This window comes from Drosophila ficusphila, unplaced genomic scaffold (genome assembly GCF_018152265.1).
Source record: "Drosophila ficusphila isolate 14025-0441.05 unplaced genomic scaffold, ASM1815226v1 contig_791, whole genome shotgun sequence".
Taxonomy (NCBI): domain Eukaryota; kingdom Metazoa; phylum Arthropoda; class Insecta; order Diptera; family Drosophilidae; genus Drosophila; species Drosophila ficusphila.
The window spans coordinates 24,828,628-24,840,965 of NW_025064737.1; the positions used below are offsets into that span (position 1 = coordinate 24,828,628).

General features: G+C 45.4%; 5 protein-coding genes across 6 annotated transcripts; 3 read left to right on the top strand and 2 right to left on the bottom strand.

Annotated features, from left to right (window-relative positions):
- Positions 1–4,960: 4,960 nt before the first annotated feature.
- Positions 4,961–5,988, bottom strand: LOC108097616 (cytochrome c oxidase subunit 7A, mitochondrial). Its single transcript, XM_017200026.1, has 3 exons — positions 5,861–5,988; positions 5,363–5,709; positions 4,961–5,116 (listed from the first exon to the last, which is right to left on the bottom strand). Exons 1-2 carry the CDS (start codon positions 5,876–5,878, stop codon positions 5,458–5,460), a joined length of 270 nt encoding a protein of 89 aa, XP_017055515.1. The 5' UTR covers positions 5,879–5,988; the 3' UTR covers positions 4,961–5,116; positions 5,363–5,457.
- A 41-nt stretch (positions 5,989–6,029) lies between these two features.
- LOC108097614 (ADP-ribosylation factor-like protein 2) lies at positions 6,030–6,844 on the top strand. The gene is made up of 3 exons (XM_017200024.2): positions 6,030–6,200; positions 6,259–6,613; positions 6,672–6,844. Exons 1-3 carry the CDS (start codon positions 6,136–6,138, stop codon positions 6,804–6,806), a joined length of 555 nt encoding a protein of 184 aa, XP_017055513.1. The 5' UTR covers positions 6,030–6,135; the 3' UTR covers positions 6,807–6,844.
- LOC108097612 (uncharacterized protein F21D5.5) lies at positions 6,626–8,495 on the bottom strand. Its single transcript, XM_017200021.2, has one exon. The coding sequence runs from the start codon at positions 8,393–8,395 to the stop codon at positions 6,827–6,829; it is 1,569 nt and encodes a 522-aa protein (XP_017055510.1). The 5' UTR covers positions 8,396–8,495; the 3' UTR covers positions 6,626–6,826.
- A 59-nt stretch (positions 8,496–8,554) lies between these two features.
- Positions 8,555–9,186, top strand: LOC108097615 (cytochrome c oxidase subunit 7A1, mitochondrial). The gene is made up of 2 exons (XM_017200025.1): positions 8,555–8,682; positions 8,739–9,186. The coding sequence occupies exons 1-2, from the start codon at positions 8,656–8,658 to the stop codon at positions 9,021–9,023; spliced, it is 312 nt and encodes a 103-aa protein (XP_017055514.1). The 5' UTR covers positions 8,555–8,655; the 3' UTR covers positions 9,024–9,186.
- A 53-nt stretch (positions 9,187–9,239) lies between these two features.
- On the top strand, positions 9,240–12,335 carry LOC108097610 (dipeptidyl peptidase 3). Of its 2 annotated transcripts, XM_017200019.1 has the most exons (4): positions 9,252–9,316; positions 9,636–9,854; positions 9,921–10,227; positions 10,344–12,335. In XM_017200019.1, exons 2-4 carry the CDS (start codon positions 9,697–9,699, stop codon positions 12,237–12,239), a joined length of 2,361 nt encoding a protein of 786 aa, XP_017055508.1. In that variant the 5' UTR covers positions 9,252–9,316; positions 9,636–9,696; the 3' UTR covers positions 12,240–12,335. The 2 variants fall into 2 exon arrangements, with proteins under 2 accessions (XP_017055509.1, XP_017055508.1); XM_017200020.1 differs by lacking the exon at positions 9,636–9,854 and having other exon boundaries at positions 9,240–9,316.
- Positions 12,336–12,338: the final 3 nt, after the last annotated feature.

The window sequence follows — 12,338 nt, forward strand, 5'->3', positions numbered from 1 at the left end:
AACTTGGACCATTTTTATCCGATTCCAAAGGGACATACCTCTAAACATTTTTTAATCGCATCCTTGATAAGACTGTATTCAAAATTTTTCATTTCCCGATGGTCAAAATTTTGACCCCTGTTTATGCCACATTTTTCCAAGTTTTCAATGGTTTTCAGCATAATGACCCGAAAGTAGATTTCCAAAACCCATAACTTTGTCAATTTTGATCTGATTCCAAAGTGGTATTCCTCAAAACATTTGTAATCGCATCCTCAATAAAACTGCATTAAAAATTTTTCATTTTCCGATGGTCGAAATTTTGACCCTTGTTCTTGTCAGATTTTACCAAGTTTTCAATGGTTTTTAGTATGGTGATCCAAAACTGGACTTCCATAACCCATAACTTTGCCATTTTTGATCTGATTCCAAAGTGGCATACCTCTAAACGTTTGTAATCGCATCCTTGATAAAACTGCAGTCAAAATTTTCCATTTTTTGAGGGTCGAAATTTTGACCCTTATTCATGTCAGATTCTTCCTAGTATTCCGATGGTTTTTACAATTGTGTATATTACTGTCCTTCCCAAACCCATAACTCAGGAAATTTTAGTCCGATTCGAAAGTGGCATACTTCTAAACGTTGGTAATGGAAATCCAAAACGATTTACGTTTAAATTTTTCATTTTGGTGGGGGTCGATTTTTTGACCCCTGCTCTCATTAGATTCATGTTTTCAAGTTTTCGGTGGTTTGCCAAAAGTTGACAAATACTTGTAATAGAATACCACTAAATGTTTGAAATTGTATTTATAAAAACTCAATTCAAAATATTTGTTTTCATACAAAAAGTTTTGGCTTTAAGTCCAAGAAAAATCTCTTCGAACTTGGGTATGGATCGACTTACAAAATAATTGGCCACATGCGAAAGCTAAGAATTCTTCCCCGGCGGCCGAAGCCTCAGAGTGATGGCTGAAGAATTGGGGGTAATATGGGGAGCTGATGACAAAATTGTCTCCGCGTTTAACAAATTGGGTGACAGGCTTTGAAGTTGCCGGCAGCCAGAGACAAATGACAAGCATAACAAATGTATACATTGCCTTTTCCGCTTATTTCTCTCCTTCACCGATCTTCCCAGTCGTATTTTTTGGTGTTGTGAAACAACAAGGAGTGAAATGAGTCGAAGTGGTTCAGGCAGGGCACTTGAGCAAACAAAGGAGATAACACCAGAGGATCGAGAGAAGGAGTCGGAGAAGAAGGCCGAGTGCCAGGAGCAGCATCGAATGTCATAAAGTGGCAAATGCCCTATTAAATTGACACATCCCGGTCAGAGGCGTTGAGCAACTTACATAAAATTGCGCCAGATGGGCGTGAATTGTGCACTGAGAAAAATGTAACAAGGCGTTCCTTAACAAAATTGTGTTTTAATGTTATCTGGAGTTTTAGAAAGGCTATTGCAATACTCAATTTACACAGAAAATTTTAGTCAAATGCATACAAGTCTTCTTTTTGGCTAAATAGCCAACATACTATTATTGTTAAAAACTTAAAAAAAGAAGTTAAGCATATTTGAAATTATATTTAATTCGAGCTGGTATCTTTTTAGTAAGCATTTTTTCCAAGTGCATTTGTAGGCGGAAGCGTCAAATTGTCTACGGCAGCGGCACTCCCAAAAACACGCATAAATCTCGGACAAAATAGGCAACGACACGTGATTATGCGATCCACTTGAGTCCTGGGACCTGGAGCCTGGAACCTGGACCTCGGGCGCTACATGAAACGGATCGACGCAACTCCAGTTGAGGATGAATTATTGGTGTAAGCGAATACCGGGCTCACTTGAGAGGCAACACACCACAACCGACGACCCAAGTGTCACCTGATCCCACACGTTCGCACTTAGACTCCTGACTAGATGACGTTGTTCCCAGCACTGACCGATGTTTTCCCATCCCCCGAACGTCTTTAGAGTCCGGACATGTGTTTCTGGTTTGCCGGGGATTCGGTTTCCCGGCGCATCTTCCACGGGGCCGGGCTGTTACGGCCTATAAATCGCCGATGCCTGCATATTACGGCATTCCTCCGGTTCTCCGGCAAGGCATGCAACATGTTTTTGTTTGTTTACGCCAGCCGAATCCCTCTTCCATGGATGCGAAACTGTATCAAAATAGTCTTAGTTCTTTACGATGGATTGCAGGTATTCCGGGATGGAATCCCGTCCCACTTTAATGGGGATTCCAGATTGGCAAGCAAACGCCGAAAATATGCATTCGTTTTCGGTTGTGATTTCGAAAGACAAAAATGTGTTTACTTGGCTAGAGCGATTCGGGGGGTTCGCTTCCATTAACGTCTGAAGAAATCCTCGGCTCTTTGGATACGGCTTTTTTGTGAATTATCCAGCGGGTGCTAATTAAAAACCTTCTTGGGCCAAGGCATAAAGAGCGGTGGCACGGCTTTGTGGTTTCCAACAATAATTAAAAGCAAATAAATAAACAGATTTGCTCAACGACTAATTGAAGCTCAAATAAATCAAAATCTAACTAATAGTGCGATGGGACCACCCAGAGTGCCCAGTGCCCAGTGGGTCCATGTCCGTGCGTCCGGGGTGCTGACAAAAGTTGAGTTGTAATCGAAGTGTTAATAGGCCAAACGGGTTTCGTTGGGCAAAGAGTCAAAAAATCGCCCGAAGGTCCGACTTCACCCGTTTTCAGTATTCTGTTTTCAGGCATCAGCCCCAACGACAATCTGACGAAATACTCATCTGAAAGTTGCCGAGATTTGCCGACAGCCTCAAGCGCAGAGATGGAGAAACAGTCGGAGATTGGGGCACCATGGAGCGGAGCGGAAGGGGCAGGAGACGAAGTTGGGGACGCAAATCGAGTTGGAGACGAAAGCGGCAGCCAGTTCGCTTCATGCTCGTTGCACTTGAACGCTTCAACGGCATTCTGATTTGTGGCTGCGGCTGCTGTTCAGTGAGGACTGCGAACCGGGCTCCCAAGTCGATCCGATCTGATCCGATCCGGACCAGGACGTGGCCATAACTCACGTGAGGAGCATCTAACGAGTGAATGTGGTTCGGAATCGTTTCGACTAAGAGGTACTTAGGTATGTTAAATAGTATACATTTCTATCATGCAGTAACATTTTATTGCATACTTTCTAGCAATTTACAAGAATTGTGATAGTATTTGTAATTGTAATCTTTATTTCACATAAGAATTAAAAACTATGTAAGATATAATAATTTATTTTATGCGACATGTTTATAAGCTGATACTAATGTTATGGATTAAGTTACGAAAATGCGTTCAAGAAAGTCGGTGAAATACTCAAGCCTATTATACCTTTATACCCCGCAAGTATCATACCGAATAATCCAGCCACAAAATAAGAAAACAAACAACAGGGAAAGGTGAAAGTTAAATCACCACCATGGAAATCCCCCGATTGGAAATCAGTTTGACCCTACTCCCCTTGCTTCCTGCAATCCCGCCCGGAATCAAAGCACGCCGCCTTTGAGTTTCCAATATGGCGTCGCTGCCGTTTCCGCATCGCCTTGATGCCGCTGAGATGCAGCGCTGATAGACGCGCTTTAAATGCATAAAATTGCCGACTATAAATAACATTTAATGAAACACATTTTTCGATTCCCGATTCTACACGCATCCGCATCCAATCCCCCCTTTTTGGGGTTTGTTTTGTTTGTTTCACTTCTACCATATTGTTTTTGGCAAAGCCAACGGCAAAGGATTGCGGTCGCTGGGAAGAGAAGGCGGAGCGTTTAGCCCGGCATCTTCTATGCTTCTTGAGTTATTATTGTAATTTGGCTGTGGGCAGTCGAGTGGAACGGTTGCAGTTGCAGTTACTCCGAAAGATCCCGACCGAAAGACACAGGGACACAGGGAGATGGAGCCCCGCCAGCGATCTGGCATTTTGTGTTCATTTAAATTTTTCACAGTCTATGAAATATAATAAGTTTGCGACATGTGCGCCGCCAATTTCCCCAGCCCACAATTAGCCCAACGAACTTTAATTAAAAAGCGAGATATTTCGTTTTCGGGGAGTCCATGTCATTAGGATAAACCGCTGTGGAGTGGGTAGGAAATGGGTTACAATGTCTGCAATAGATCTCCAGACTCAGTTCCGTTTGGAACCACCTACGCAGAACTGCTTGCCGTTCGAAATGTGTTAACGGTAAAGCCGCCCGCGTCCATTTTATGCGTTGCGTTTCGCGCGCACATCCCAAAATTCAAATGGGCCGTAACGGAATAATGGCAAACCAACACAGCACAACACAACAGAACAGAAAGACTGAGATTTTCTTGTTTTTCCTCTCCTGTGGGAGTTCGTTTACAGTGCGTAAAGAAAATGTAAGTCTTTACGAAAACGTCTATCGAAACTTCGAACTTCTAGTGGGAAAAACCTCTTTATAGTTCTATAGTTCACGGCTATTAAAAAAATGTACTAAATAAATAATTTTAAATAAGAAAAAAGGGGTTACTTCTCTTGATTGAATTTTTAGCTTTAGTTTTGTGCCGCACTGTCCCTCTGCGGCGGCTCTGTGGAAAATGCAAGAGAAAATTCATAAAGCGGCGGATGTTTTCTTAATTTTTAATGCTTTAGTTTTATTTAAGTGTTTATGGAGAAATAACTAATGAAAAACGCCTTGAATTGCATATTCCGCCGCAGTCGGGTATTAATAAACGGGCGGCGTGCATGGGCCTGTGCTTGTGTTAAAGCGCAACATGATTCGCTCGATTTAAAATGCATTTCCATGCCAATGGCAACGCGCCGAGTTGCCGCCCTTTGATTTATAAAACAGGCCATTCCGCCTCAGCCGATACCCCAGACTCAACCGCATCCCAGATCTTCACTCCAGGCCGCCGCTGTTTGTTTACTTAATGTCAATGCAATTAAGGGGAAATACTTTTGGGCAAATATCTCATCGCCAGCGACCGTGCATTAAAACAAATAAGCAGCCTCATTAGTTTACAGCCAGCTTCTCTTATATTTCCACGCTTTAAATGCTCTTGCGAATGTTCAGTTTACACATCAAATCTTAGCTATTCTAACACAAAACAACAAGCCAGGTTGTGGATTGGGGTGTTCCATGTTTACCAGGTATCCGCGGGACAAAGCTCTGAAAGATTAAGGGGGATTTGTTTTAACATTTATCAATTACTTTTGAAGACTTCAAAAATAGTTGTGTAAGTGAACAAAAATATTATGATTAGTATTGATTTTATAAGGAAACCCTTTGTATAGGATTTTGACACCAAAAATTCTAACAAAAATGGTTTCTAAATGATTAATGCCATACAGTTAAAAGTGTAACGACAACAATTACTACAAAAACAGAAAATTGTAGGATTTCCAGTGGACTTACACAATCAAAACATCGAAATATAAGGTGGCGACTACACTGAATCACGGATCTTGCAGGTTTAGTGGCTTAGCTTAGGGATCGGAGGGACACCGACTTTACTCCTTCTTGGGAACACTCAGTTCGTAGAAGAGCTTGCCCATGCCGCCGATTCCGACGAGGGCGAGGGCCATGGTGATCCGGTAAAGCACGCTGTCGACGGCGGATCCCTTCAGGAAGACGGGCTTGCCGTCTTTCTTCTGGAAGTGCTCCTGCACTTTGCGGATCTCGAAGTATCCCTTCTCGATCTGCTCTTTGGGCACAGCGGCGGACCTACGGCCAGCGGTGGTAGCGAAGCTACGGACAACAGCCTGCGGAAGAACAAGAAATGTGCGGTTAGTTCTTGGAGCTCCAGGCAACTTACGTAATTACGCGGAGGCTCTACGTTTTTTGGAGGCCGGAAACGCGTGGTAATACTCCAGCAAACCCCATGATGTACGTTATCGTTCCCAATTTACTTACTCTCGACAAGTTCATCATTTTGCTTGCGTTTATTTTTAATATTTAGCAAAAAGCGAGCAGTTTTCCTGGGCGAAAAATATCGGTCTCGAATATGACAGCTACAGCTGGAAGATATTCGATTTTATATCGATAACTGAAAATCAATACCCGATACTTTTCCAGCACTTTTTGCCATTCACCCGGAAATTATTTACAAAATAAAGAAATTTTAAAGCAGCTGCCTTTAAACGTATTAAATTATAATCTCGTAGCTTTACAAAAACCAAAACTTTGACATGGGCTTCCTCACAGTATTGAAAAAAATGCGTCAAAAGGAGAAGGAAATGCGTATATTGCTGCTGTACGTTTGCGTTTATATTAAAACAAAGATAAGTGATTCATTCCTGATGTTTCCTTAGTGGTCTGGATAATGCCGGCAAGACGACGATCCTAAAGCGCTTCAATGGAGAGCCCATAGACACCATCTCGCCCACTTTGGGGTTTAACATAAAAACCCTGGAGCACAATGGCTATACACTCAATATGTGGGATGTCGGTGGCCAAAAGTCATTGCGATCCTACTGGCGAAACTATTTCGAGTGCACAGATGGTTTAGTTTGGGTGGTAGACAGTGCCGACAGGATGCGCCTGGAGTCCTGCGGCCAGGAGCTGCAAGTCCTTCTCCAAGAAGAGCGCCTCGCAGGAGCCACTCTACTTGTTCTCTGTAATAAACAGGATCTTCCTGGTGCCCTTTCATCAAATGAAATTAAGGAGGTACAACATATATTTTTTTCGAACAAGACGAAATATTTAATTACTTTAATCCTTAAAGATACTGCATCTAGAGGAAATCACCACGCATCATTGGCTGGTTGCCGGAGTAAGCGCGGTGACTGGCGAGAAGCTTCTCAGCTCTATGGACTGGTTAATAGACGACATAGCCAAGCGCATATTCACTTTGGATTAAATATAACCTCTTTTACTTCCTTACTTCTCCACTAAGTACATTTTGTATAGTTTCTCTTGCTTTTCGTCGGCGAAATTCGGCTTGAAGTTTACTTTGTGTATGGACTTGAAACCTTCATCCAGTGCAGGTTCCTGGTACTTCTTCTTCATCATGTTGAATACCATGTCCTTGATCTTGGAGTGCGTTGAGTCGGAAAGCTCTCGAAAGGCTATGTTGTGCTTCACTTGAGCCACAGGAACATTCATCACCAGGCAGCGGCATGGAATTTTTAGTTCACTGGCCACCTGCAGGAACTTTTTGCGGGAAGCAGCATCCACATTGGTGTTATCCACCACACAGGATTGTCCCGAGTCCAGGAATCGTTTGCAGGCAGTCACACAGCTTTGAGTGCTTCCCAAGGTGTCCGCATTGACGATTTTATAGCCCCTTGATTGCAGAAAGGCGGCACAGAAGTGGCTCTTTCCGGAACCAGGCAGCCCCACCATGATAACCATTTCGCAGGGGTGATCCTCGAAAGTAACGTCATCTGGATCAAGCAAAGCTACTTCCTCATGCACGCCTGTGGGATCAAACTCCGGCTTGTTCCACTGCTCCGTTCGTTTGCCCAAAAAATGAACTTCTGGAGTGTAGAAAGACAGTCCAATGTTGCTAGCGAACAGTCTGTCTGCTAGAGAGTGATCCTTGCGCTGCTTCGTAGCTCCCTTGCCCGTTTCCGGTCTTCCAGCTGCATCGCCTACGAAAAAACAACGATCTTCCTTAATCTCCACACCCTCGTTCATTTCGTTCTTTAGGTGCTGCCACATTCCAGTCAGCGGTTTGCGGTAGAAGCCATCTCCAATGGCTATAAACACCTGAATTGGAACAGCCAGCTTGGCCACAATCTGCTTGATCTTCACCTTAAAGTCATCTAGGCTGATCTTGCCGCGAGCAATGCCTCCTTGGTTCGTGAAGAAACAGATTTTGAAACCGTCCTTGTGAAGATTCTTTAGTTTCTCAGGGACTTCGGGAAATATGATTTGCCAGTCGTCGGTGTTTTTGGGAAAAACTAGCCCAGACTTGGTTTTAATGATGGTGCCGTCCATATCGTAGCCGGCTATTTTTTCAGAGGCTACAACTCCAGCGCTGGTGTAAATCACTAATTTTCCATTGCCAGCGGAGTCCCATTTCTCGTATTCGGTTCCCGAAGAAGAAGAACCCTTGGTAACAGCTTCTTCTTTATCATCCGTTGGCGAAGGACTGAAAACAACCTCGAACGGATGCCTTCCATAAACAATCTCTACCAGATCGCCGTGCTTCAGCTCACATTCCGAGTGCTGCATAACCATAAGGCCATTCACGCCGCAAGGGTTTACTCCCAGGACTTTCAGAGCGACCACAGCCTTCTTTAGATCAACGAGCAGTTGGATTTGTCGCTTAGAGCATTTGGAATCCCGGATTCCGGTTTCCCGACTGCGTCCCACGAAATTTTCGCCGGCGGCCAGGTGAATAGCTTGATGCTCCGGTTCCGTGGGTTTCAGGGTGCAGATCCTGGCGGTCACATCCATGCCAGCTTTGGCAACTGATCGATTAAGATATTTAGCCATAGACATTGTGTGGCTTGCAAATTGGAAGCATGTTTTGATTTTGGCGATAAAAGAAATTTGCGCGTCCGAGTGTGACCTAACTTTAGGTTTGTTGGTAGTGCATGTATAAAAATAGTGTATATCGATTTTGTTGTGATATATTTTTTGAAAAATTCGTTTTTCTTTATCGCAAGTAGGCCAAGTAGGCTTATTAAAATTCAACAAACTGTTTGACTGGCAGAACTCTTATCATAGCCGACAAAATTTCGTCTCATATAGACACAAAAATGCAAAGGAACTGTCTTTTACTGCGCGTAAGTACATTTCTTATCTTAAAACAATAAAGCATTTAAATTCTTCTGTTTTATAGCCCCTCCTCTGGAGAGCTGGAGAACTTGGAGCATTTTGTACTCCTGCCCGTCTACTTCGTAACTCCGCTGCTCTGAAGTATGCCGCTGACGGTGGAAAGACAAAGCCAGGAAAGCTACCTCCGAAGATGGCCAAGTTGCGAAAACAGTTTCAGGCGGACAACGATTTACCAATTTTTCTCAAAGGCGGCAGTACGGACAACATATTGTACAGATTAACCTGGGTGCTGTGTTTTCTAGGATTGGCTGGTGATATTTGGTTGTGGCTTGGCTTCATCATCGCCTAAATTTATGAACACTAAAGAAAAGTGTACACTTGTTTTCATCAAAAACCTGATTTTAACTAGTTGAGCACTATTTTTCTCTAAAAGCAAATCTATAATCGTTTCTGTACATAAGTGGTTTAAATACGGCAAATCAATAAAATATTGTTAACTGGTGTTTAAAAAACCCGCCATCTGTTTGCCATTCTCATGTCATAGAGAAATCATCTTATTTTAAACCATTGATACTGGTCACACTCTTACACAACTTGCAATTTTGTCGGCATTTTCCACTGCATTTTTCTTACTTTTAAAAGGTACGTAAGCACGAAATTGCATTTTTAATACTTTTACCCGAAAAAAACACGATTGCCTGACGGGGTTTTGTTTGCTTTGCTGTTGACTAACCACTTAGTTTTTCAAACCCCCATACATTCCGTTTGGATCTGTCAGTTGTTCACGTTTTGGAACTCCATTTTAGCCAGAGTATTGTTTTCTACATTATTTCGGCAAAATTTCGCTTAACTGCCACATCTGCAGTTTTGTGGGTTAGCCAGAGAAAAAAGTGCATCCATCATCAAGTTTTCATGTGTTTGGCCTTTTTCAAAATTTAAGTTGCCTTTTCAAATTTTCCAGTAAAGCTACACAAGTAATGTAAAATCCTCAAAAAAAAGTATCGAATCGAAATTCCCCAGTAATGTTTTGGCTAAGAGGGCTACAGAGGTCCCGTCAACAACTGAACAGGCTCTACCAGTCTCGTACTCGTCTAAATTACGGGCGCAGTCCCAGTATCCGGCACATTTCCCCGCCAATCTTCAGAAGCTCGGGATTTAGTAGCTCCTTCGTTCGCTACAGGTATTTGCCAGGTGGTATCTTTCGGCCAGATATCTAATCTATCCCGGGTTCTTTATATCTTTACAGCTGCAGCGCCAATCTCCCCCAACCTGCTGACATGGCCAGTAAAACCGCCCACTTCGTCCTGCCCAACACACAGCCCATCGCTGATCTGGACTGCAAGAGTGCCTTCGAGAATCTTACCGAGAAGGAGAAGCTTTACGCACACCACTTCAGCCAGGCCTCCTGGGACGGCGGACTCATCGCCCTGATACAGTCCAGCCCTGAGGCGCCGCTCATCTTCTCCCTTCTGCACCGCATCTTCGTGGCCGAGAAGCCCGCCGAGCTTAAAGCCAAGGCCTTGGAGGCGGGAGTCTCTGCGGATGATTACACGGTAAGATGGAGACAGTTGAGATGGGGTCTTAAGGTCCCTGATCAAGGTTCCTTTACGATAGCAAGATATACATTCTGTCTGCACTTTTGCAATGTATGGCTTCTTTAAATTTTCAGGGTTTCCTGGTATACACCTGCGGTGTGTTCGCCAATGCGGGCAACTACAAGGGTATGGGCGACAGCAAGATCGTGCCCAATCTGCCCGAGGAAAAGTTTGAGGCCATAGTCAAGTCCTCGGCTGCATATGCTAAGGAGCCCCGCGTGGGAAAGATCTTCGACAAGGTCAAGGGTCTGATCTATGCGTTGGAGTCGCGCAACGAGATCCTGGGCTTTGCCCCCGACGGAATCACCACCTACTGGTCAGACAACTGCACCAAGGAGGACTCTGAGATTGTCAACAACTGGCTGACCTCCAAGCGCATCGAGCCGTACATGTGCCGCACCTTCAAAGTGGTCGAAAATGGTCAGACCATCTACGACGTCAAGCTTGGCTCGGTGGCGGAGTCCTCGCAGGACGGGATCACGCTCCCGCTGGAGGAGTTCAAGGGCAACCAGTTCCGGGTTACCCGCGGCGACTACAAGAAGCTGTTGCAGCGCGTCAACCAGCATCTGCTGGAGGCAAAAAAGTACGCGGCCAACGAAAACGAGTCTAAGATGATCGAGCATTACGTTCGGTCTTTTGAGCAGGGCTCGCTGGCCGAGCACAAGAATGGATCGCGGTGGTGGATCAAGGACAAGGGACCTGTAATCGAAACCTACATCGGCTTCATCGAGACTTACAGGGATCCTGCTGGCGGCCGAGCTGAATTCGAGGGCTTCGTGGCCATGGTGAACAAGGAGAGCTCTGCCAAGTTCTCCGAGCTGGTGAACCGTGCCGAGAAACTAATTGAGTACCTACCCTGGACGGAGCCGTACGAGAAGGACTCCTACCTGAAGCCGGACTTCACTTCCCTGGATGTTCTCACCTTTGCTGGCAGCGGGGTGCCTGCTGGCATCAATATTCCCAACTACGACGAGATCCGGCAGGACGAGGGCTTTAAGAACGTCTCGCTAGGCAACGTACTGGCCAACATCAACCGCAAGGATCCCATTCCCTTTCTCTCCGAGGAGGACCAGGCCCTAATGAAGGAGTACAAGGTGAAGGCCTTCGAGGTACAAGTGGGTCTGCACGAACTGCTGGGCCACGGCAGCGGCAAGCTGTTCCGGATCGACGAGGACGGCGTGTATAACTTCGACAAGGATAACACCAAGAACCTGATCACCGGCGAACCCATTTCCAAGTGGTACCTCCCCGGCGAGACCTACGACACCAAGTTCGGAGCCATCGGCTCCTCCTACGAGGAGTGCCGCGCCGAGGCCGTAGGCCTTTACCTCTCTCTGCAGCGCGATATCTTGGAGATCTTTGGCTTCAAGGACAAGGCGGAGCAAGACAACATCATCTACGTCAATTGGCTGAGCCTCATCTGGAACGGAATGGGCGTGGCCCTGGAGATGTTCAACCCGAAGTCCAAGCTCTGGCTGCAGGCGCACTCCCGCGCGCGCTTCGTGATCATGAAGGTGCTGCTCGAGGCGGGCGAGGGACTCGTCAAGGTCGAGGAAACCGAGGGCGGCAAGAATCTTCTGCTGACAGTGGACCGGAGCAAGATCGACACTGTGGGCAGGAAGGCGCTGGGCGATTTCTTGACCAAGCTGCAGGTCTACAAATCGACGGCCGACATCGAGGCGGCCTCCAAGATGTACGAACACTACTCAAAGGTGGACGAGAGCGGTGCGCATCCGTGGGCCAAGTGGCGCGACATCTGCCTGGCGCATAAGAAGCCACGCATGATCCTTGTCCAGGCCAACACGGTGGTGGGCAAGGACCAGAAGGTGCAGCTGAAGACCTACGAGCCCAGCCACGAGGGCTACATCCAGTCTTGGGTGGAGCGCTATCCCACAACGGACATCGACGACCTGCTGGAAAGCATCGTGGAGAAGGACAAGCAGTACTTCCCGACTGCCTTCAAAAACTGAAAACATTTAGCATTTAACAATTTCTCCCATTTTGTTAACTATGATTTTCAAACAAATTATAAAAAGTCATTAAATGACAGCGTCTATTTAAATTTAGTG